The 26851-nt window shown below is 33.6% G+C and overlaps 1 protein-coding gene across 5 annotated transcripts in view; it reads right to left on the bottom strand.

Annotated features, from left to right (window-relative positions):
• The window catches only part of NHSL1 (NHS like 1), a 262895-nt gene that overhangs the window by 106037 nt on the left and 130007 nt on the right, over positions 1 to 26851 (bottom strand). The window contains exon 1 of one of the 5 annotated variants that reach the window (XM_031964198.1): positions 9028 to 9558. The exons of the other annotated variants lie outside the window; for them this stretch is intronic. Coding sequence (XP_031820058.1) covers positions 9028 to 9043 — 16 coding nt within the window. The 5' untranslated portion in view covers positions 9044 to 9558. Of the gene's footprint in view, positions 1 to 9027; positions 9559 to 26851 lie in introns of those variants that run through there. 5 annotated transcript variants of the gene reach the window in all.

The raw sequence follows: 26851 nt of genomic DNA, 5'->3' as shown, positions 1-26851 counted from the left end.
CTATGCTGAGTGCAGAAAAAAAAAAAAAAAGGAAAGTATAATGTATATAAGAGAATGGCTGGTATCTTACAAAAGATCTTGTCGTTATACCATAATAAAGAGCTCCCCGTGCATTTATTCAATCGTTTCATTGTTTCCCTTTAAAATTCAAGTTTTGTGCTGCAATTATGCATAGTACATAAGTCCTTTGAGTCCCAAGACCAAGGGCAAAGTCAATGATGCAGCTGAATGAGAAAATAAAGGTGCTAGATAAACTTCATGCTAGTATGTCCTTAAGCCATTGTCAGCCGTGAGACCCTTAAAGATCTCAGTCCATAAGCAGATGTGGCTGACAGACCACAGACAGTTCGCTCACTTTATATAAGTGGAGAATTCTTGTAAAGCAATTTTAAGTAATACAAATTCCTCTGAAAACAAGAAGACAAGTGTGGAAGGGAGGGGAAAAGGGGGCCAAGAATCTGTAGAGAGGGGAGGGAAATGGCCAGCACAGGGTTCAAGGATACACAGGGATCAAGTGCAGAGAGCAAGAGGAAATATACTGAAGCAAGGGCCAGTCACCCAGGGATCTGATCAGAATTAAGAACACTTGGAGGGCTGTGGGGGCGGACAGAGGGGGGGCCAAATGCATACACAGAAGATAGACATGTTGGACCAGACACTTGGTGGATGGGCTGACATAGGGAGGGATGCTCAAGGTGCTGACAGAAGTCGCAAGCCATGCTCCCATTTGGCTACAGTAGCAGCATTTTTATCTATCTGTTCTTCTCCTTTCACTTGCAGGTTTTTGTTTTATTTTTGTTTTTTGTGTTTGCTGTTATTGGTTGTTTCTTTTGGGGGGGGGGGAGTTAGTGGTATTGGGTACAGTAGGAAGAGCTCATGAAGCACTGATCAAAAAGCAGAGAGAGAGAGCAAGGACAAAGAATAGTAAAAAAGTTAACTGAGGTGTTTTGGTTTTTGTTTTTGTTTTTAATTTGTTTGGTTTTGGAATGCTGAATTCCCTCGGCATTCTTTATTTAAAGTCAAAATTTGCAAAATGAAGAATTTACATAATGTGAGAACTGTCTGTATTTCAAGTTCTCACCAATTACTATCAATAAACCATGAAAGACAGAGTGCTGGATGTATCTTCTTTTAGCCTCAGTGAGTCAAGTCCCAGAAAACTCCCTCTTGGTTTTCAAAGGGCTGCCCAAGATAGATACGTTTACAGCAGTATAATATACAGTACAATGACCTCATCTTGCCTTCTGACACAATGGAAGTTAAGATTTCAGGTTAAAAAATGTTTTTGTTTTAAGAATTTCATTTGCCATACAATATTTAGGGTACTGGAGATTTCAAGTATTATTTGAAGTGAATTTCAAATGAATATTACCTGAAATTAATAGTTTTTTTTTTTTTGTTTTGTTTTGTTTTACTGAGATGTTAGCACAAAAGATAACAGAATTCTAAGGGATTACTAGTGAGAAAAAAAAATGCCATGTTACCACTTTTACTTTGTAGACTGAATTTTATGGATTATTTCAAGGTTACTATGCTAGGAAAAGCGCATATTGTCAGAATTAATGTTTTGTCATAAAGAATTGATATGGTATAGCTTCTAGGGAAATATAGAGGTGATTTTGGGGTCCCTTGACCTTGGGGGGGGGGTCCTTCTATTCTGGCAATTTCTCTCCTCAATTCATTACTGACTGCTAATCTTGTCAGGAGACCACTCCTCCATCCTACCTATAAAGCCATAAATTTAGCATTTCAATGACAGAAAGCTGGATAAATGTATCTCCTTTCTGTTTCTCTGCAAATTTCTTTTGGAAATTCAGTAATGGTGATATAATTACAATAAACTTTGGCCCTTGACTAAGAAATGGGTTCAAGCCTGCAAATTCTTTTGAGATACTTTTCGATACTGGTCTATGACCCCAAACTTTTGAGATCCTCCTTCCCACCTCAAGAGAATCATATGCAGAAAAGTGTATTTTTAATAATCTTGTGAAAAACTACAAGTTTTGGTAGTTAACAGAGAATTTAATCTATATGTTTTCAATGTATCAACATTCATGTTTTTGACTTTTATGCCATTTTCTAAGAGCATTACCGCCAGAAAAGTTGAGGATGGATAGTATATACAAAATGCTATATAGAAGTTTGAAAGCAAGAATAGAAAAAAGCATTTTCAAAATAAAACAAGATATTTCAACAAAAACTTCTTAGACAGCAAAATAAGTGCTTTGTTTGAATTGCTGAAGTAACAATTTTTTTTTTTTTTTTTTTTTTTTTTTTTTTTTTTGGTAATAGATCAGATAGCATTTAGGATTTATCTGATCTAGTGTCTGAAAGTATGTCTATACTCTTAGGCTCCTATCCATGTGACACTTAATTATTTCTGTTCAAACTGTGCTTGTATAATGGCAATTCCAGAATAGAAACATTCTACAAGAATTGATGTCAAGGGTTCTGCCACTTAATGGAAGATTGTTAAATCTTCTTTTCCTTAAAATTCAAAACAAAATATGGATCCAATGGACTGGCTTGTTTTCAATTACAGACTTTCAGAGACACACAATATAGAAGTAAGGAGCTAATAAGATGCCACTTATAAAGGGCTCTGATAAAAGCATTAGAGTAATTTTTCAAGTTCCATTATTTAAAGGCACTGTTTAATATACACTGTTGAAGAAAGCTCCATCTAAACATTTAGGTCAGAAATTTTATATATTTCAAAAGTATTATATCATAATCTCATTTAATCCAACAAATCTAAATCACACACCATTTCAATTTAGGAAAATATGTGCAAAAGGAGTAGCTTTACTGGGATCCTTATCCTGTGATTAGCAAATCCCCAATAGTCTCCAACTTTCATGACCCTGATTAAGTGCCCCAGGAAGTTTTTAATAGTGACTATAGCAAATTCTCTTGTCTTTCCTTTTAGGATAGTTGAGATTTTTCCCCCCTTACCGCTCCATGATTTGCTTTCTGGGATCTTACTTCACCCATTTACTCTATAGGAACTATAATCATGAATGGTGAGGAGGAACAGAATTCAGAATGGCAAAATCGAGGATGAGAGTTAATAGAAGAGAAGGTATGCCAATCTGCCTGGCTCCTTCCTATTCACACTCTCCTCTCATTATTAGAGAGTCCCTAAAGTCCAATGCTATTTGTCTCCTCAGCACTCTTTATAACTCTTCATCCCTTGCTGTGATTCAATGCTCAGGGAAATCTGATTTTGAGTTTACATCTGAAATGCAGAGGAATCTTTAGTACACATTGCCATATAAAAACTTATCATTAACTCTTGTAGTTACCAATCAGTCATTAAACTGCAAACTCCTCGTTAGACAAAAAGTAAAAGAGGAACCAGAGGAGCAGGTTAAATATGAAATGCTATAATTTTTATTTCACATTTTTTATTTTGTTTTTAGAACCCTTAAAAATTCAAAAAGCTCTTTTTGTTTATATTTCATTATTTTTATTAAGTGCCCAGAATTGTACCATGGACTGGGGATACAAAAAGAGTCAAAAGCAAGCCTTGCCCTCAAGGAGTTCACACTCTAAATAAGGAGAGGTGATGCAAAGAATTATGTGCATATAGGATATATGTGATAATGTCACATATATCCTATATGCACATAAATGGAGGTAAACTAAAAGAAAAAGTATTAGTATTAAGAAAAGGGAGGAAGGGAAGGGAAAGAGAAAGCTGTACAGAAAAGCACTTGATCTGAAAAAACCAATTCAGGGGAAGTAACCCAAATATATATTTTAAAATTTATTTCTTATTTTTAAAAACTGGATCTCCCTATCATATCTATGCTGGAACTACAGGGGCTGGTTACTCACTGATTGATTAAAAAACTGATAGCATGGGAGTTTTGACTGGCTCTATATGTGAGCTTGACCAGTACATTCGTTCCTCCTTGAATAAGCTAGAGCCCCACCCCATTTGGAGTTTCACTATATTTATGTCAAATTTAGTAAAGAGAGAAGGGTGTATGGGGTGTTCGGGGAGGACTAGCACTTCATCCAACTTTGTGTCTATCTTTCCCCTGTAGCTTCAAGAAGCAGTAGCATGCACAATGGCCATAACCCAATAAAACTGTCTTTGCAGATGGCCCAAATTAGATTGAGAGTAACCAAAAGGCCTCAAACCTGTTGGTGAGTTAGGGTCGGTGAGTCTATCCAATATGAAGACTTTCCCTAGTGGAAGGGCAGAAAATTTGTTCCAACAGCCACGAAGGAGCTGAAACAGATATTGTGGAGCTTTGAGTTTGGTCAATTCACCTGCAAGAACATGATCTTGATGTCCTCTTCAAAAATGAAGCACAAAGAAAAAGAAGCAGAGAAAGTAGACTATCATACCTCAAGAGCTCCAGAGTTCTGTAAGCTTCATGCAGGAAGTTTAGATTACAGGTATGTACACTATTCCTGCGTAACCCATGGAAATTTATGAAAGCAGAGGACCACTTAAGATCCTTTTCTCCCCAGGCTTTCAAAATTTCTCTGAGAAACCAGTCCAATTTTATCCTCAGGCAAGTATTCCTCATTTAAATACTAGTTTATATAAATCACTAATTCTAACCCAACTTCCATTCACATTTTTTGATTGGTTGTTTAAGATAATCTCAAGCCAAATAATAATAAGATGAATAATCACTAAATATTCATTAAACACTCATTAATGTTTCTCCCTCCAAATGATTTTTCTAGTATATCCTTATTTTTTCACCAGTACCCAAAATTTTGCACTTTAATATTTGTTGATAATTTCATATTCAACATACATTAACAGAAACTATCTGCAAGCACTCAAGACAATATGAATAATGCAGAACGGTTTCATCCCTACACATTCCTCCCCTTCCTAGTACACCATGTAGTTAAAACTTAAATTCAATGTTTTAAAATTCAAAAAATAATGCATGATTTAGTTTATTTTTTCATGCAAAATAAATTCCTCTAAAACTCTTTTACCTTGAAAAGCTACTATTACTGCCTAAAAGTATCACCTCAGCCATTTTCAACACCATTTATTTTTATCATTCAAATAGAAAGATTTCCCAACATATCTTTGTCTCTGCTTGATGATGGTGATATAATGTACTACGCAGCAAATTACCTTTATCACTCTTCTTCATCTGGCTCCATCTACTGAGTATCACCTTTACTAATATGTGTCTAGACTACTGATGACATCTTCAATAGCAGAACTGAATCGAATATAGCTCATATGAGGTCAGTTCAACCAGTGGACAATCAAAGAGTAGAAAATAACTGGGAAGGGGAAAGAATGGACTAGAAAAATAGGGAAGAGAGGGAAGAGAAGAAAAGGGAACAAAAGGAAAGGGAACTAACAGTAACAGAGAGAAATGGGGGAAAATATTAAAATGAAGACTATAACAAATCACTGTCAATTCTTTTTGCAATTCAAGTACTTTGGTTCAGTAAAACACTATTAATTTCTTAGTTCCAACAATTACATCAGGCATTATTGACCCTATAAAGCTTGTCCTGAAACATCCTCGCACATTTTAGATACTTCAAACATGGGTGTTTCAAATCAGTTGGTCAGGCTAACTTATAGGTTGTAATGTCTACAAGCTGATTTATATGCTAATGCAACTCCTGCAGCCAAAATAAATAAATGAATGAATAAAGCAGGCAAGCAAGATTGTGATACTATGTGAAGAGTGGGGGGAAAACCCAGAAAAAAGGAACACTGAAACATGATTTTTATGTTTTGTTGTTTTTAAGAAAGACAAAGGAAATTTTTTATAAGCTTGGTTTGGTTTAGTTCATTAAATTTGAAGAGCTTTGCCCAATATCTATTTGAAAATGAGTTTCCTTCAACATTTTATTAAGACTGCTACTTTAAATTATGGAATAAGCAAATTAAAGTGTCCCTAGACAGCAGTACATCATGTATAACAAGTATAATGCAATTTTAAAATGAGGTAAGGAGGAGAGAGTAGGGAATTACACATATACAAAGATTGTTCAGATCCCAGAAGGAACAAAGGACAAGAGAGCTACATGTTCAGGGCAATGTAAATTCAATTAATGTTTCCAAGGCCTTTGTATTTCTTTATGTTTAAGCCTAATAAAAATCTATTTTAATCAAATACAATTCCCATATAAGAACCCATGTCCTACCCCTTTTTCAGTATCTTAATTGACTAAAAGAAAAATATATTTCTATACAAATTATTGTTGTTTTAGCTTGAAAAATGCACTTGTTTTCACATCACACCAAAAAAAAAAAATCTGTTTCTGATTCCAAACATTATTTGATGAAAGTTGCCAAGAAAAGAATCCAAAGAATGTTGTTACATGCACAATACATATAAGGCAACTGCTGTAGAGGCCTGTGATCTTTTATGGGATGGGTAGTGGGGGAGAAGAAAGTTTGCATTTCTAACATGAACTGTCCTCCAGGGATCAAAAGCACATGCCTGAAATTTTTAATGACCAGAATTTCCAACATAACTCTTCACAAATATTAGGCCTAAAGACTGCCTTCAATCCTAATTGTGAAGCTTAAAAGGACACAGAAAATAACGTAATATACTTAGTATTAGATGCTTCTAATCTCTAACTACCTAGAACACTCCATGCTCTGATCATGTAGGATTATGAGTTTATGTTTGTAATGAACGCACCATAACTTTGTTAATCAAAGTAGACTGAAGCAGACCTTCATAAACAACTTTACTACAGGATGCTCAAATGTTTCCTAAAGAGGATATATTTGAATACTTGGGTAGTGTGAAATCATCTGTGTGATTTCAACAAAACAGCAAGAGAATATTATCTCATTTCAGAAGAGTAAAATGGGTTGTCTAGTATCATGACAAAAGAAGTTTCATGGAAATGAAAAAAACTAGACAGATATTGTGGACTATGAAAGAAGGGAAAAGTTTGCTAAGAGAAATTTTGGAGCAAAGGAATCCTACGGAGATATGGAAGACGACTTCTTGATTTTTGATGGTTTTGTGCAAAATTTAAAAGCTAATACATAAGAACATGATTCAAACCAAGTAATAACAATTTCATTCCCCCTATTGATGATGCTAACCAAAATCACAAAAGTATAGAATCAAAGCTAGATGTGGTACATGCAAATCAAATAACCAATCCTCCTATAACTCTCCAAAACAAATGTAACAAAGCCTTGGACTTAAAACTTGGACTTAAGTTTTCTTAATATCTCCGCCTGTTCAATCATAGCAAGCTCTACCCTACTGTAGATTTAGCCATATAAAAAACCTTAGTAGTAGATATCAGAATTGTGCAAATCACTTTAAAAAGACCAAAACAGCAAAAGGTTTTCCAGGTCATAAAAGATAATGGCACACTTCATCATAAATATATATATATATAGTCAATTGTTGATTAAAATATACTAGCAATGTAATAGTTATCAACAGACTCCATGCTTGACTTGACATTTCTTAGTTTGCTCTGTTACTGAGGAAACTGCTAAGAGTCAATGATATTCTTCAATAAAATTAATTGTTGATGTGGGACTAGGTGGAGACATACTGAATTGCACACACATCCCATCCTGTGACTATTCCACACCTGCATTCAATTAAGGGGGAAAAAAATTAAAAGTTTAAAAATATTATTTCATAACCACTTTAATTTAAATTGCACTGCTGAAATTTCAATTAAATTTACAGGTAGATTCTGTGTCACTACAAACATTTTACATCAAAAAAAAAATCTTGGAAAAAGGAATATCAGAATTCATATTTTACATCCAAAGTTATTTACAAGAATTAAAATTCTTAGGATCCTTAGCAGAAGCTCTCATTTTAAGTAAGCAAGAAAAAGTGCATGACAAATTAAGTACCTTAACCCCAAATCACACAAATACTAAGAAAAAATGTCTGAATCTAAGTTTTCTGCTTCAAATTCAGAGCCAGTAAGTACTGCTACTAGACAGTGTTTCTAGTATTCTATACTTGGTTTCAGGTCACAATGCTTAAAAAACAAAACAACAACAACAAAACCTAGCCAAAAATCTCTTTGCAACCAGGTATTTCAGGTACATAGTAAATAAAAATCTAATAAGGATGGATATACTTTGAGTAGGAAATAATATTAATTTCATTTTATACTTAGCAAACTTGTTTATGTATCCCATGTTTAAAAACTCCCCTCAAAGTCTTTTATGGGGTTTAAAGGTGTCAATCAGGGTAAATTCATAAAGATAGAAACTAAAGAAACTATATATCTCATTAACAGACTCTGAGAACAGATCAACCAATGGCAAAGGTAAAGCATAAATTCATTAATACCATAAACAAAAAAAGGAGAATCAAATATTTTACTTCAATAGAATAAAACACACAAAAGAATGTTTCCACTGCTAGAAATAACATTCCTAGAAATCCATACTAGTCACTACACTTTAAGTCACCATACTTTAAAGTTCCTAAATTTAAAAAATTATCACAAAAGATAACAAAAACAAAACATTTAAGTATGGAAGAACAAAAAACAACAAAAACCATGATTACGGGGATACACAGGCACACAGCCTTTGCACCTAACCAACAATACTATCTAATATAAAGTCATTTTTTCTTCAAAGGTATATGTTATGACAACACAATTTAAGAGTACTTTGTCTACTACAATCTTTCATCTCTCCAGTTCCTTTCACGGGAAACTTTTCTTATTTTACTAACATGTATAAGTTACAAAGTTCACAAAAACCACCCATTTCTTCTGCATATTTAATCACCTATGTATAACATGCCCTATAGATCACAGGAAAAAAGATCCATGTTGATAATAAAAGAATTACATTCCTCAAAGCAGACTGGGGGGTGGGGGGAGGGTCCTGTTTGTAACAACAAAAAATAATAATAAATCTTTTTCAATTTCTCTCCCCCTCCCCCTCCTCTCTCTTTCTCTCTCCCCCCTATCAATTAATATCTTATCTGTACTAAGGTCAGTCACGCCTCACAAACAAGCACCCCCCACACTTATTTCATCCTCTAGTTTCCCCAAGTCCCTCACCTTTCAGGCAGAACATTCTGAAGCAGTTCCATGGAGAAGAAAGTGCTCCACTGTCCAACAGCAGTACTAGAGACACAGCTGTTTCCCAGTCCTCCTCTTCAGCCCAGTCTGCCAGAGAAGCATGGCAGGCGGCCAGCTCACGTTATTACGGGAAGCTGCTACCCAATCCACTGCTTTCTAGGCTCTGCTGATGACACTTCCCTATCCCACCCCAGGAATCTCTTAGTACCACCTTTAAAAAAAAGGGAAGAAAGTCCCCGTGCCTCTAGTGGCATCGAGCACAACTGGAAGCCCATACTCCATTGTGCCAGCTTATCTATCAGCACTTTCCACTGTGATAGATGTAGCATGCATCTATCACATGATCCATAAAAGAAAAATCATAGAATACTGGATTTAGAGCTCGAAGGGGAAGTTCCAACACCTCATTTTTCATATGAGGAAAGTGAAGTCCAGAGAAGTCAGGTGCCTTGCCCAGACACACAGACAGCAAGTGAAAATTATCAATTAATTCAATTAAACTATTATGAGTGATAAAGCCAGTTCTTTTTTTTTTTTTTTCTCCCATTTGCCCACTCCCTTGAAGGAAAATTACTTTTTTGGAGGGAAAAAATGGTGCATGTAAACACTAAAAATTACAATACTATCCTCTTCATTTCATTTCCAACTACAAATCCTAGAATAGACATATTAATAATTTATGATTTAAGTGGCATCCACATTTTATAGATGAGTAAGGGTAATTAAAAAAAAAATCTGATATCAAACTTGATTCACCTCTAATTCAGTTGCAGCATTGGGTCAACAAATTCCTGTTGTTGGATTCACAATTTTAATCTGATTGGTTGAATAAGTAGATGAATGGTAAAATATGTCAAAACAGATCCCAAAAGAAATATTCTATTATCTAAAAATCATTTCATTCCATGTTCAAAATTTTGTATTGATGGCACCATAGCTCCATTCACAAATGTGTTTCAATTGAATTCAATATTATAAAATTATATGTACGTAGTAGGTTCTTCACAAATCATACATATATACTATACATACTGCTTTTGCCTCCAAGAAATCAATGCTATGCATATGCTTTTTGCTTTTGGTATATCCTTCATTATATTACTATTACACTTTAATTATTTTTAATTCTTGTTTCTATCCCTGCCCAAAAAATATCCCTTGTAACAATAATTTTTTTTTTTTTTTAATTAAAAGCAGTTCAGGAAAGCCAACACATCAACCACGTCTAAGAGTATATTCAATATTCCATAATGTAGTCTTCTCATATTCTCCAGGGCAGGTGTTAAATTTTTTCAACTTGCCTCTGGGTCTTTGTGGTCAGTGTAATTATATAGTATTCACTTTTATTTTATTATTTTTTCCACTTATATTTTTGAATATTTGTTTCCTGGTCTAGCTTAACTCTATATTAGTTCTGATAAGTCTTCCTTCCCTTGATTCTCTAAATTCTTCACATTCACCATTACTTTAGACTATTAAAATTCCATTATGTTCCTGTGCTACAATTTAATTAACTTTCTCAATAGATAAGTATCTACTTTATTTCCAGTTCTTTGCTAAATACAAAAAGTGCTGCTACCACCCATGGCTTAGAAATGCCTCCATCATACTGCATCTACTTCATTCAGAATGCTATCTTCCTAAACATTCAGAAAATTTATGTAAGGTCAAATGTTCATCCTTAAAGATTAGACTTCATTTTATTTCATTTTACAAAAGGAAATAAAGTAAACATGACTTAGAGGAATTAAAAATAAGGTCTTGAAGCAACTACGTTGACTTCGTAGAACAGTGGCATCAAACACAAATGGAACTAGAGGCCAATTTTAATTCATATATAAGGATTCTTGCAGATCATATATTAAATTAGTTCAAAAATATTATCCATATTTCCTTGTATTTTTATCATTGTGTTAAATATTTCCCAAAGACATTTTAATCTGGTTCACACTGAGGAATGTTGAAGATCACATTTGATAACCTCCAAGTACAGATTTTTTTAAACACCTATTTACAAGGACAACTTAAATCTGTTCAAATATTATTATTATGATATAGAGGAAAGAGGAAGAAACAAAAGTCAAAAAATCCAGGTTCCAGTTCTAATTTGGCTTTGTGAGTCCCTGTAGGTTTTGATTTCTTCATCTTTAAAATTAATTACAAGCTAGGGTGAAGAGTGGGAAAGAAGTTCCTATTATGATAGAATTGCCTCTCACAAAGTCTATTGCTCTTTCCACTACATCATCTTCAGTAATGAAAAGTGTTCATGAAACTTAAAAAGCAAAAGTAGACATGAATTTGGTTCTTTCTCCATACAGACAGAGGTGAGGGGAGATAGAAGATAGCCATTCCACTTACTGATCCACACTGCCATTGATCAGTGGACTAGGCAAAGAAAATAAATTCCTTACCAATGCTGCATAAAAACAACTAATTTTCTTCAGATGATGCATAAATTCAGCATTTATATGTATTCACCTTCTGATCATATCAAAATCTGTCCCTTTGCAAAGTATGATCTTTTTTTGCCCCCTCTATGACATTATAATATCCAGTGTCAGGTTCACTTTTAACAATTGCTGCGTCCATAACAGGGTGAGGATGACTATAAAAAGTACCAACAATTTGCAGAATGTTTTTCAAATCCTAAACTTTAACTCCAAATTGCTCTGGATCTATCTTATTTATGTCATGATTTCCTTGTTTATATGAAATGTTGTGGTTAAGTATAATAATATATTACAGACTGATATATCACATTAAACCATTATTGTTGTTTATCCTAAGGATCACTGTCCCTAGGAAATAGCCTAAGGTTACTACCCAAAAAAAAAAAAAAAAAAAAAAAAGAAAATCCAATGAAGGGCAGCTAGGTGACACAGTGAATAGAACACTGGTCCTAGAACCAGGAAGACCTGAATTCAAATTCAGACTCAAATATTTGACACTTACTAACCGTGTGACCCTGAGCAAGTCACTTAACCCCAACTGCCTCACCAAAAAAAAAAGAAAAAAAAAAAAAAAGATGAACAGTACACCTATAATAGTTTTCCTCCTCCAATATGCTTGATCATATAAACTTTCAAAAGACTTGGAAAAGAGCTACGACTAAACAACTACCATCTTGGTTATGGGATATCTTTGCCATGTGATCAAGGCTTTGAATCCTAGCCATATGAAAATTGGTTCAATGAGCTTGAACTGTTTATTCTAGATGGGGGGAAAAAAGGCTCTGGGTGGGACGGGATAACTGTCTTCAAGATTTTGAAAGACTGTGAACTGTGATAAGGAAAAAGACAAGAAAAAAAGACACTGTTTTGATGGAGGCTTTTGTTTTGTTTTTTGGGAGGTGGTTACCCCAGAGAACATAAGGACAACTAGGAGCAATAATTGGAAGTTGCAGAGAAGCAGATTTGGGTTAGATATAGAAAATCTTCCTAACAATCAAAGATATCCAAAAGCAGATGGGCTGTCTCAGGCGCTACTGGCTTCTCTTACAGGAGAGATCTTCAGCTGATCTTTTGTTGGTTGTGCTGTAGTAGAGATTCTTTCAAGGAATTGTACTAGCTAATCAATGACATCTCATCCAACTCTGAAATTCTGGTGTGACTCTGGGCATCTCTATCTTTTTTTCATGACATTATACTCTCTGATCTCCTAAAGAAAGACAACCCTTTTTGTTCTACAAATAGGCTACAGGAGTCAGGAAAGGCTTCATCAAAAAGGTGGCATTTGAACTTGCCATTAAAGCTGGAGAAATATATAAACACAGAATGAAACTGCAAACATGTTTCAGTCCTTGGGAATAGTCTGCTATTAGTCCACATTACTTTTAAATTGCCAAGTTGGATTTTAAAGAGCATGGTTCTTCTAACCCAGAAAAATGTATATGCACCTCCACTATCACTGAAAAAACAAATCTTTGAAATTGGTGGTCCCTACTTTTTTTCACCCAAGACTGAAAAATAAAAAGACAATGGGAAAGGGAAAGAAAAAAAAAAAAAAAAGATTATACTAGAGATGACTGTGCAAAGAATGTTGATGTCAGAGTCCCAGCTGGACAGAGTATACACAGAGATGTCAGGACAATTACCACAAATCCCTTTCCTTAAGGGGCTTGTAATGGAATGTCATAATGGGAGAAAAACAAACAAAAAGAGCAAATTCCAACCTAAATTTGACCTACCCAGTCCCTTAACGCTGTTAGCATGCCTAATTAACTACTTTATGCCCTCTGTTTTCAAATATTTTTCATCTACACAATGAAATATGTGATCTCCTTTTATGTTATACACAATTTCTTCCAGTAAGAGAATAAATATTCCCATGACAGTCTGTCTCTCAATCTCTCTCTCTCTCTCTCTCTCTCTCTCTCTCTCTCTCTCTCTCTCTCTCACACACACACACACACACACACACACACACACACACACACACACACAATACTAATAAGTGATGATCTCCCTAATAAAGTAAATGAAGACTACCTTAAAATAAAAAGGTCAACTGTATCATTTTCTCTTGAGTATCTGAACAATTCAAAGAAGTCAAGTAACTTTCAGCTATGCTAACAGCTGAGCCCCCCCCAAAAAAGCAATCCTTCTAAATAATTCTAAACAGAAGCAATTTGATATATCAAAGGAGTCGAATTGAATGTACAAGATTCAAAACAACAGCCAATTCATCTGAATATGCATTCCATCATGATTCATCTCTTACTGGGTAAGAAAACATAGCCATTGACCAGAAATAGTGAGAGAAACAGATGCTTTTTGCATCACAAAGTAGAAAAAAGATAAGCAAAATAAAATCCATGCTGAATTTTATTTCAAATATCCTCATCACCATCACCACCATATGGCAGACAGTGGTGTAATTCGATTCACCAGAGTGCCATGGTAGAAAGGATGATAGTTTTGATGGAAGAGGACCTGAGGCAAACCTGGGCTCTATTACTTTCTACCTGTATGGCCTATCACTTAACTTTGGGTTTCAGTGTGCTCATCTGTAAATCAAAGGAGTTAGACAAGCTGACATCTAGGTACCCCTTCAAACTCTAGATCTATGGTGAGGAAAAGAATGCAGAGAGAAGATAGGAACTCTGTTTCCATGGATCTCAATCTAATAAGCTTCATTATACATATACAAATAACATCACCAACAAATAGATTATACTTGCTGAAAAATATAACACTTGACTACCAATTATGCCATTTAAAATACTCAGATTATCTCCAAATTATTCTGTATATGTTTTGTTTGTCCTTAGGCTCCCCTCATTAAATTGTGAGCCTTTAAAGGGCAAATATGGCATTTGCCTATCTTTCAACCTCAATGCTTAGCATAATGCCTAGCACATTAATAAATGTCCTTAATAAATATTTGTTGCTTGGTTTATAAGACATTAAAATATAATATTTTTAAGCTAGCAAACACACACACAAACTTAGAATTCTCAAAATATTATAAAAGAATCATAGAATACCCCCTCAAAAGTTGCTCATTTCTGTACTCTCCAACATTTGCCCCACTTAAATCACAGTGGAAACATTCAAAAGAAGGAGATAATCATTCCCCTTTCATCTGCCAAGTTCTCTGATTGGTCAGAGTTTGGAATCTTGGGACTGATGAGTTATTTCAAGACCCACAGAATTTAAAATTATAATGACAAGGAAACCACAGCATTGAAACACCATTTAGGTCTTTTACCCCTGAGCTTTGAATTTTAAGGATTCTAAAATAAGAAGTAAAAAAAAGTCTTCAAGCTGACAATCCAATTTCCAGGGTGGAGTCTTGCCACACTACATGCTAATCACAGAGGTTAACAGAACCAGAAAGAACAGCATATACCACAAAAGCAATATTTGAGATGCTCCTCTTTGATCATTCTTAACCAAAGACAATTTGGGCCTTTCCTCAATTTATTTTTGCCTTACTATGACCACTTTCTATACTTCCACAGCCTTAGAAAATAATGCCTTAATAGGATCTGAAATTCTATTGCTGGTAATTTTGGAAGTTCTAGTTAAGATGTTATTTTGATTTAATGCAGCTTTCTAATCAGAATAACTGTATGACCACATAAGTTTAATAATAATAAAAATAAAAATAATAATTATAATATAGTTTATAGTTGGGACACAAATAGAATTTCAAGCTTAATTTTTTTCATAATCAATTCATTCCTTCTGCAGCAGGTGTACTTCTGACAGTCCTATATAGTTATCAAAATGGGAATTTAGCTTGAATGTAAAAGGGAATGCAGACCAGAGCTCAAGGCTTTCTTTATCTCTCTGAAAGAAGAATTCATTTTCACTTTGTACAGGAATAGTGACACTGATAGACTCTCTGATTTCATAATTTCCCTCTGCTTTATTATTATTAATTTTTTTAATATTAAAGCTTCCTTACATTACCAAAGAGTTGATTTTTCAACACATCTATTAAATGCTTCTGTCATGGTTTGACTCAAACATAAAAGAAATATTACTCTAGTACTTACCAAACAAGATGACAAGATGAATCTGCAACCTTAGAAATGACACAGTTAAAAAAGTTACCCAAGAAAAAGAACACCCCATCTCCATTTGTGGGCACCGAGAATTAAGAAATACAGCATCCTTGAGGTCAAAAACCATGTTTCAGTCATTTTATAAATTTCTTGATAGTGTATAACATAGTATCTTATACATGTATAAGGTACATGGAACAGTCTTCCAATGAGTATATGTTGAATGAATGATGGTGTTGGGAAATTCCTCTCAATCTCTCTCAACTTCAATTTTCTCATGAGCAAAGCAATAATTAGGTATAGTGGGAAAAAACAGATAATTGCTGTCATTTCTAGCTATATAGTTATGATATAGGCAAGCTCTGTCACCAACTTGCTGTTGAGTGAAATATTTACTTCTCTGAATTTACATCTACTCATTTATCAAATAAATAAGGTTAGAAAATCTGAGGTCCTACTTCAGTTTTACTATTCAAGTATTCTATAAATCCATTTAAACTGCAATAGTATGAGTCCTTGAAGAAATCCCCTCCCTTGGGAAAAAAAAAAAATTGTCATTTCTAAAATAAATTGATGCTAAATACTAAAACTAAATAAAATTTAATATAAATTATTCATATATGTACCATAATTACATGTAAATCAATATCAAAAATGTAAGTTAATATGATTGATAAATAATAAAAATTCATTAAATTGTCAGTCACAAAAAAAGGAAAAAAGGAAGATACTGTGTTATATTGTCTCTTCTTGATCAAATCCATCATCTGATTATGCCTCAAAGAAGAAATTACAAGATTCATACAGAAACACAAAAGTAAAGATATTGCTACCTATAAATGAAATTCAATTCGGAAAAAATTGCTAATTATTAGTTTATCTATAGAGTTTTGATTTCACTGTATATAATAGATTTTATCTATAAGAGCTTTAAGATTTGAAGGGGGGCTTATATATGTGTGTGTATGCATATATATATATATATATATACATATATACACACACACACACACACAAACTATTTATTTATTTATCTATTTGGCCTTTTGATCATTAAACTAAGAGGTAAGTAAAGCAAATATCCCCATTTTAGAGATGTCTGTATTAAACACCTACTATGTGCCAGGCACTGTGCTAAGTACTGAGTACATAAAATGAAGCAAAAGACAGTATCTGCCCCTCAAGGATTCTACAATCTAATCATAAGGAAATAGACATTAAGTAACAAGTCCAAGATAATAAGGTTTTCTAAGTAATAAAAGTCAGAATTCAAAACCCATGACTTTTTATTTCAATTTCCACTAAGTCACACTTCTATTTTATATGTGAATTTGAATCAATTAAGCATTTAATTGATACCACACAAACTATTCTATTTTATTTTATCTAATAAATGACTTCTTATGAGTTCTGAATAGAGTTTATGTATAGTATTAATGTTTTATTAATGAATTCATTTAAAAAAACAAATCAGAACTTGAGGGAAGCTCATTCCCTCAACATATGGAACCAATATTTACCAGGATTCACGTCTCCTCCATCTCAAATGGTGTAGGCTAGATTCTTCCTAAAAGGTGTTAAATCACAAATTTAGTTGAAGGGTAAAAAGTGTAGGAGGGAAAAGAGTGAGAAAGGGGCAAGCAAGGTATGCCTCCTTTGGTCCAAACTTCCTGTTGACCCAAGTTGTGTTTAGTGGCTTCCTGGTCAATCAAAAGCATAAAAGGTTCAACCCATATAGCACCATGCAAGTAAACATACCCTGCCATATAGGGATCATCTGTTCAGCAGGATATGGTGACTTAAATGGTCTTCTAATATCTAGTCTAACCCATGCTGGCTTGGAGAGAAGGAAGAACTTGGATATATACTGATCATATAATACCCACTTATTAATATAATCCAATTAAATATGTGCAGTCAAAAACCTCTGATTTTGAATTATTAATAAAAGGAAGAATTTACTACCTACTCTCATTTAGAATTAGAGAATGTCATTTCTTGGTGTTATTGTAAGATGCAGACATGAAGAAGATAAGAAATTTAGGGAGGGAGGTTAATTCTATACTTGTAAAAAATGATTAAATGTTACAGATGACCCAAATAGAAGGGAACAGTGAGTTGAAAAGTGCTGAAAGACAGCAATATGCTTATATGAAAGGAAATGAGTTAGTAGTGCCAGAACACAAAAAAAACCTAAGTAGAAATTAAGACAGATTTTTTTTTTTTTGTCCTTTTCTCTTTTTCAATCCTTGTTTGGCCAGTTGTCAGACAAGTCAGTAGACAGAAATCTATTTGGAAAAGAGTAAAGAAGGCACATACCTAAGAGTCATGTATGGAAATTGGTTTATGGCAAACTTTTGTGGCTATATAGATTCATAAACAAGGCATGGTGTTACAATATCAATATATTTCAGTAAATTTGGTCTGCTTTTCCAAGAAGTATCCTAGCTAAGTAAGAGAGATTTACCACTTGAAAGTTAACCACTAATGATTAACATATTGGTTATGTCAATTCATGAAAAAGATAGAAATATAAACTGGTTCAATTATGTATGGTCTTCTTTTATGCTTCTATAGGAACTAAAGCACAATGGCAGAAAAGGTAAGGCAGAGGGTCTTGTGAATCACATTGGTTTTTATACCATCTCTAAGCTTGTTGCTGAATGGATCCTTGTCCATATAGATATTCTCAATAAAAAGGAAACCAGGAGAAATAAATGAATATAACTAAGTAGGACAGCTCACAGGTTCTCATGTGAATAAAGGAGAATAAAATAATTATCAGTCAGTTTAATACTGAAACTGGAGGCAACAAAAAATACCATGTCTAAGGACTTCTATGTTTTATTATAAAATGCTCATGAACAACATTAACACACTACTCTAAAAATAACTCTCACTTATGCATCAACTTTTCTTTTCTTTCCTTCTTTTTTTTTTTTTTTGCATTGGAGGAAAAAAAAAAAGAAATCCTATGAAGGACTTGAAGCTCACATCCAAATTAAATTAACAGAGTTTTTGATTCTTATAGATTTTGATGGAAAGACAGGCAGAGGAAGATAGTGAAAAATGTTGGAAAATAGAGCCAAGCAGAAATGAAAGGAACCAAATAGCCTCTGTCCTATATATCATGAGTTCATTTTTTCAGGAAAAGAAATGGACTTGTGAGCATCTGTCTTTCTCACTTTCCTTTCTCTTACAACACACACCCACATAACCACACACTAACCCTCCTTGAAAAGTTTACAAATCTGGCCTAGGAGAGAATATATGCAAAATAGATACAAAGTGATTGTGGGGTGGAGGTAGTAGGGCATTATCATGGACATACATGACTACAAAGTTTGTCATGTGATAAGAATAAAATCAGAGAGCCTGCAAAAAAATGTCCTTACAGAGGACTTCTTCTTCCAACATAATAGCAGACTTATAGACATTGATATCAGAGGGCACAGTACTCCTAAAATAAAACCAAGCAGAGAAAGAAATCCAAAGATATTTTTTTCTCCATAGGGTACAATGAGTCAATGGGTACTAGAGCAGAGAAATCTACAGAAAGAAAATGTAAATAGGTCAGACAATGTGGTCATGTGGTCCCCCACTGGGGATGGACAGCAGGTGCAACTAATCAGCCAAAGTACATTAGTAGGTCTGCCTATGTTGCCTTCCAGCAGGGGGAACAAGGTTTAAATTGGTAATCATTAAATCATGCCTGCCAATTTCCAAGCAATGCTCCTAACACATAGATATGCTTCAGTGAGGTTTATTTTATAGAGGCTTGTGAAAGAAATCCTTCTTATATAGAGTGAATGCCTTACATACATGCCCACAGTGTACATAAAAGACATGGAATAGTAGGAACAGAAATTCAGATATGATGATTTTGCTCTAAGTTGAATAGCCACCCTATATTATATGTCAGGATAGGATAATATTCCTGTCCTTTAAGATTTTCCTATGCCCAATATCAAGAGGTCAGCATTACATTTGGCATGGTTTCACAATTCTTCCTTTCTCCTAGTAGAGGGAAGGAAGCCATCTGGTATATAGAAGAAAAGACTGATTAAGGATGAAACTAGGAGACTTACAAGGGACCAATGACAATTAAATTCTCAGGCATAGAAAAAAGTCACAATATGCACATACAATAATAATGCAAAACGATTTTGCCCACCACATAGCTCTTACTTTACATTCTTTTTTGCAAGATCATTTTATGTAGTAAGAAAGAAAAGGTATGATTATAGCAAAATATTTAAAATTTAGTACAATTAGCTCAAATGCCCAAAAATCAAAAACAAAACTAGAAATTATTCTCTGATCAGTTAGTTTAGTGCCTAGGATTTCACTGCTACTTTTAGAATAATAATATCCAAAATCAAGTTAGCAAAGTTCTTCAGAAAATAAATTATTCAAAAATGTGGTCCAGTTGGAAAAGGCTAGAACTAATAAGTAATAAATAGATAACAAAGAAAAAAATTGATGAGCAAGGTCTGAACATCAAGGAAAAGAGGAGGAGGTGAAGTGCCTAACTTTGAGCTCCTTGGTATCATGGTTATGAGAACAATAACCTAAGCAGCACTATTCACCACTTCCTCTGGAAAGTTCATATTAATGGGTAGTCCTATCAGTTCACTCCCCAACCACCCCAAACATATTTCCCTGGCCAACACTCCCTTGTATTTGCTGTCCCCTCTTATTAGAATGGAAATTCCTTGAGTTCAGGGGCTGTCTTACTTTTGTATTTGTGTCTCCATAATAACAGAACAGTCAATATACATTTATTAAAAACTTCCTCTGTGCCTGACATTGTGCTGTTTACTAGAGAGATCCCCTTTAAAAAAAAAAAAAGAAGAAAAAGAAAGAAAGAAAAGGAGGAGGAGAATCTTTAGGGCAGATATTTCATGTCTACTTAGATTTATTTAATATTTATAAAATAAAAGAAGAGTAGCCTCCCAGATGTCTGCAAAATATATCCTGGTTATAATCAGGTTGTTGTTGTTGTTGTTGTTTTCCATTTTTTTAAGTGCTTACTATTTTCAAAGCACTGAGCTGAGAATAAAAGACAGAAACAAAGCAGTTCTTGCTCTCAGAAAACTACGGTCAAAAAAGAAATTACTGCCCTAGTCAAAAACCCATGTCCATCAGTATTATATATAGAGTCAATAAAATATACAAATATAACATTTCTGCTCCATAGACCTAAAGAATATAATGAAATTAGATTTGTGACTTATTTGTTAAAATTACAGGCATTATGGCCTAACAGATAGAAAGCCAGCCTTAGAATAAGGACCTATGTTCAGATCCTGCTTCAGATGCATAATGGTCCTGTGACCCTAGATCTGTCATAACATATTCTAATATAAAGTCCTTGAAGGCAAAGACTATTGCTTCCTTGTATTTGTATTCTCAGGGTTCAGCACAGTGCCTGGGACATAGTAACCTATTAAATGTTTCGCCTTTCTCCTCATCTTTTCTTCCTTCTGCCCCACTCTCTTCCTCTCTCATAGTCTGTTTGTCTGTCTCTAAAAAAAAGGAAGAAAAGACAGTTTTCATTGAGGAAGTGGTGAACAAATTGAGAAATTAAACAAAAATATCATTGCACTGAAAAGACATGGACAAATATGAAATATTCACAGAAACTTTAAAAAATCTACAAGAACTGATAGAGACCAAAGCATAACCAAGAAAAAATTTTTTGATAAATACAATAAAGTAAAACTACTTAAAAAAAACTACATAAAAATACATAAAGTAAACTACATTAAAAGACTTTTAGAACTCAACACAAGTGACTAATAACTACAGAGAACGAATTTTAAAACATGTCCTGGTTCTCGGCAAAGTTCCAAAACATGGAATGATGCAGACATTTTGGGGGATATGATTTGTTTTGCTTAAATATGTTTCTTTGTTACAAGAGTATACTATTGAAGGGTTGAGTCACTGAAAAAGTCTGGAAACAGAGGGAAAAAAGAGTACCATTATCAGGAAAAAGATAAAATCACAAAGTTAAAAAGAAAAAATTTGCAATATTACAAAGTAATAACTTAATCCCAGGAAAATAGTTTTGATTAACACAGCTACAAATTTACTCTTTGGGAGTAGAAATCAAAGTATTTTTAAAGTACTCAAAGTTTAAAATCCTCTATGTACTTTTCTGAAATGACATGTAAATAAAATATCAGGCAAAATGATTTCAGCAACCATGCCAAGTCAAGCAGCAGGCATAATCATTTACCAAGGTTATTTCACAAATTGTCTTTTGTATTCTGAAAAAGAACCTCAACTAATCAAAAGTTAAGCAAGACAGATTTGAGCTGGGGGTAGAAATTCCATCTTATCTCAAACTGTAATCCAACAAAACCACTTACTCAGGATCCACTCTAACTGAAGTTTCTAGATACAAAGTTAACAAGAATTTTAGGAAAATATAGTGATGATAAGAAATGATAGTCATACAAAAAAAAAAAAAAACCAAAACCTTAAGTTTTGTTTTTCAATTTATATTTTATCTATCAAGATGAATATTGCATTTTCAAAGTATCACAGTGTTTTGGAGGCGATTCTATCCTTTTCCCCTCAGTCATTGGAAAGTCAGTATTCAGAGCTAAAGCTAAAAACTCTGGAGCAGCTCAACATAAGAAATGTTCCTACTTAGAGGGCAACCAGAAGTACCCATCTAGTCTTGCAAAGCCAGAAATCTTTCCTGGCGATTTTAGTAATAGAATACTGAATTGAGGAATGAGATTCAGAAAGCAGGAAAAACTTTAAATGGTATTAGGATCAACAGAGGGAGAGGAAACAGAAAAAAGGCATCTGGTTTATTTTTCTCTGGTTAAAGATCTAGAATGTGACACCTTTGGCACAGTACTAGTCACATAATTCTTATTTTAATATTTCAAGGATCTGTAATTTTACAGGTATGGGTATACACACTCCTAAGTATGGGCTTCTAGATATAGCCAATAAAGTGCAGGACTAAAGTCAGAAATTTGGCCAATTTGGCCTTGGGTAATTCAGTACTTGTGTGACTCTGGGTGTGTCATTTAAATTCTGCTTGTCTCAAGTTTCCTCAACTGTAAAATGCGGATAACACACCTACCTAGTAAGGTTACTGTGAGGACAAAAAGAAGCAATATTTGTAAAAAGTTTGGTATAATGTCTTCTCTGCTTCCATCAAAACAGATTACAACCTCTCTTATGTCCTTAGCATATTGTCTTGTTGAGTTTCCATTCCAGAAAAAATTTTAACACTCTTCAGCCAACCTGGTGATAATCTACTCCAAAGTTAGCTAGAATGGCCCTCAAAATATGGACATATAATCTAAGCCCCATAATTGGAGTCTTTCCAACTTGATAGGATCTGCCAGATCTGCCAGATCACATGATCCTTTGGTATAATCTTGAAGATTCAGTCTTGGACATAGCACAGTCAAAAAGAGAGGCAGGATTTTGGTTAGAGCATACAGTAGAGCCTAAAATAAAAAGCAAGTTGGATGAAAAATGACTCTTGTTAAGTAAAAATTTGGAGCAAACCAAAAGTCAAAGAGGCAATTATTGCAAACAGCTCCAGGCTCTTCAAACAGTAGCTTCAAACCAAAATACATTCCTTATATATAAACATATGTAAGACACTACTGATTATACATGAATCTTCTAAGCCCACATCCACATAGGCAAATAGTGATCACTGTAAATGTTATCTTGAAACAAAAAGGCCAGGAATAGAAAATCCCATAATAGTTAGTAAGCAAAACTGTGAGCCTATGAAGAGAGATAATGTGAACACATGGGGTTCCAAGAATGCTTTTCTCAGATGTCTTTAGAATTGCCTTAAGGACCATTCTGCCTAAACTAAACTACCATATTTTCTTCTGATTCTAGGCATTTTACCACTTTTATCCATCCCATAGCATTACTTCCTTAAACACTGTTTTCATTATTCATTTATTATTTGTTGAGCATCAATGTTATGACATATACAAAAGAGATATAATTAACAGACTTTACTTTGAGGATACCTACAGTTTAATCAGAGACAATACACAAAAGTTAAAACCCAAGGCAATGTATTCATTCATTCATTCATAAAATACTAAATGGAGCAGCTATGTGTAAAGGCACTAACAAGTGACAAATTCTTTCATCATGCCAAAAGCTTTCAATGACTATTTCCTGCTTCATCATATCAAACTAGTTCCTACTTTCTGATGAATAGCAAAAAACTGGACATAAGTTAGATGAACAATGACCTGGGCCCAGAATTAAACAGAAAAGCTGAAAAACTAAACAGTTTTCTGAATGATTCCAAAAGTCTCTATTTAAAGAGAGAATTCAGGACAAACATCTCCTCACTTCTCATCAGGCTGTATTACTTTTGAGATTTCTCTGATTTCTCTATCATGCACCAGGAAGCTCCTCATTGTAAAAACTTCATCAATCTGCAAGATCAAATCAGTCTCTGTACTCAGTCCCCATCTATCCCTGTAATTGGGGGTAGAACCATGAACTTCAAAATCTCCATTTAAGGAAAGGACTAACAACGAATATCTCCTTATTTCCACCTTAGTTATTGCTACTCAGGATTTCTCTGACTTCTCCACCATTTCCCTTTTCCGTATATTCCTCACCCCCAAATCTACTATTCAACTTCCTTCAGTGTGTTGTCTTTCCCCATTAGAGCATAAACTTCTTGAAGGCTAGGACTGTTTTTTTTCATAACTGTATTTCTAGCACTTGGCATAATATCCAGCATATGTTAAGAACTTAATGAATGTTCATTGATTATTAACTAGAAGCTTCTATTATCTGAAACAATTGACCAATTTTTTGACGTCTATATTATTCTGGTGATGTTCTACGCCTCAATCATGAAATATCAAAGTATCCTGGGTGATACTCAATGGTTTCAAATAATTTTTAAGGTTTTATTTTCTAGTAATTTTCCCAGAAATTAAGAGGATGTCAAGTTTAACTTGGATATTTATTTCCTTACTTCTCTATTTGTGACATACACAGTCATTACTAACTAAATTGTAGACCAAGATTCTATTTTTTAATAATTATAGTAGTGGAAAAGAGTTGTAAGAATATCTCCAAATATAGTCAGTTCTAAACTATTCAAATACTGATTAATCAATTTATGGATTACTCTTTTTACTTTTTTCTTTTCTTTTTCCCATTCTGGTCATAAGATTTTTCTTTTATCTAAGGGTAAAAGTATTACACTTTTACTCAAATACTCAATATGGTACAAATACCATAAAAGGCAGGAAAGCTAAAATTCAAGTTAGTCAATTTTGACATGTTAGTATTATAACCAAGCTTAGTGAAAAAAGAGTAGGTACATAAGATTGGTGACCAGAAAAAAGAATTTCTGTTCCAAATAAGGAAGGATTTCAATTATCATGTTATTTTACCTATCTCTACCTTTTAAATCATTAACTAAAAAGTTGATTATATGACAAAACATGACTTCTCTTTTCAGAAATCTGATGAGAGCAAATTTAGGAAATAATGATAGCTTACATTTATATACCACAAGTAAAAGTTATTTTCAAATATTATTATTGCATTTAATTCTAACAATCCTGTAAAATAGGTAGAGCAGGGATTATTATTTCTATTTCCAGATGAGAAACTTGAAGGTAAGAAATGAAATACCTTATAAATGACTAGAAAAAAGCAAAATATCAAAGTTTTTTTTTTCCCTCCAGGGCATTAGAAGGTAAAGAAGAAATCTTCGCAGAGAAACATGGAAGATAAGACAATTGTTGATTTAGACAAAATATCAATTTAAAATTACAAAGTTATTTAAGACATACTTACTACAGGTTTGACTTTTCCCGATTTCCTGTATTCCTGAGGAAATTATTGAAAGCCACTAATTTAATAATTGTATGTTATTAACAAGTTAAAAATTAAATGATATAGAAGAGAAATGAACTAAGGTTTTCTGACTTCTTGGTCCATTGCTTTATTTTACACATTAATACTGCTATCTTTCTATGGATTTCTTTTATACTATACTGCTGCATTAATAAATATATAGTCCTGGTTTCAAAGAATTAATCCATAAAATATCCAATGAATTGAATGTTAAGAGTCAGAAGAATATTCCAAAATAGTCAAAGATTATAGAATAGAACGGGAGAAGATTTTTTACATCACTTAGTTCAACCATCTCATTTTTATAGATGAAGAAATTAAGACCCAGAGCATTTAAACAGTTTATGGGATCACACACAGAGTAAGGGGCTAAGCCAGGGATTTGAATTTCATTCTTCCCATTCCAAAGTCAACTCTCTTTCTTCTGTTCCAATCCAATCTAATCCCTGCCCCCTCTCTCCTGTTTCTTGTTGCCTAAAAAAAATTAGTTAAAAATATAAAATCTTTGATTTGCAACACATTCTTGTTTATACCTCTCAGGTGATAAAATCTTAAGTAGCCTTTTATTATTTAACTTTCCTTCTGTTTTAACTCCCTTTCATCTCTAAAAACCTACTGCTACTCATAATTTCATAACTTAAAGAGCTATCCTTCCTTTGGGAGATGTAAATGAATTGATGTTTTACAATAATAACAAGAATTTTTTTAGTACTTCAAGGTGTGCAAAGCATTTTACAAATATTATTTCATTTTATCCTTATAACAATCTTAAGGAAGTAGGTGTTATTTTTATTTTTATATCCATTTTACAAATGAAGAAACTAAGGAAGTAGTAAAGAAGCTCAAGGTTTAAGACTAGATTTAAACTCAGGTCTTCCTGACTCTAAGTTCAGCATTCTATCATGGTGCTCACAAACTCTTTACATACTATAGAATATACATGCATACAAATTATTATACATAGCTATATCAATAAGCAAGTCCTTTTTAAAGGATCTTTGTGTATAGGAAGTTTGTTCTCCATCATTTATTAAGATCTAAGTGGTTTGTTCTCCATCATTTATTAGGATCTAAGTGAGTGTTTCACATGTAGACTTCCAAAGAGGAAGTGGGGATGGAAAGAAAAACCCCTAGGTTAATTGTCATCTCAATTACATTTCTGAAGGAATTTTGCATGATTTTACCAAGCATTTATTAAATGCTTACTGACTTTATTTGATTATGGTATATGCATGGTAGGTACTATTTTTAAGAAAAGTCTCTAAGATGGAATTTTTCCTCTATCAAATCTAATTTTTAAATCATGAATAAACATTTAGCACAGTAAAATTTTAAATTCTCTACAAATTTCAATCATCTCTAAAGATACATGCTGCTATAGAATATCATTTATTATAA

Source organism: Sarcophilus harrisii, chromosome 4 (assembly GCF_902635505.1).
Source record: "Sarcophilus harrisii chromosome 4, mSarHar1.11, whole genome shotgun sequence".
In the NCBI taxonomy this organism is placed as follows: Eukaryota; Metazoa; Chordata; class Mammalia; order Dasyuromorphia; family Dasyuridae; genus Sarcophilus; species Sarcophilus harrisii.
This window is presented reverse-complemented; position numbering and strand designations above follow the sequence as displayed.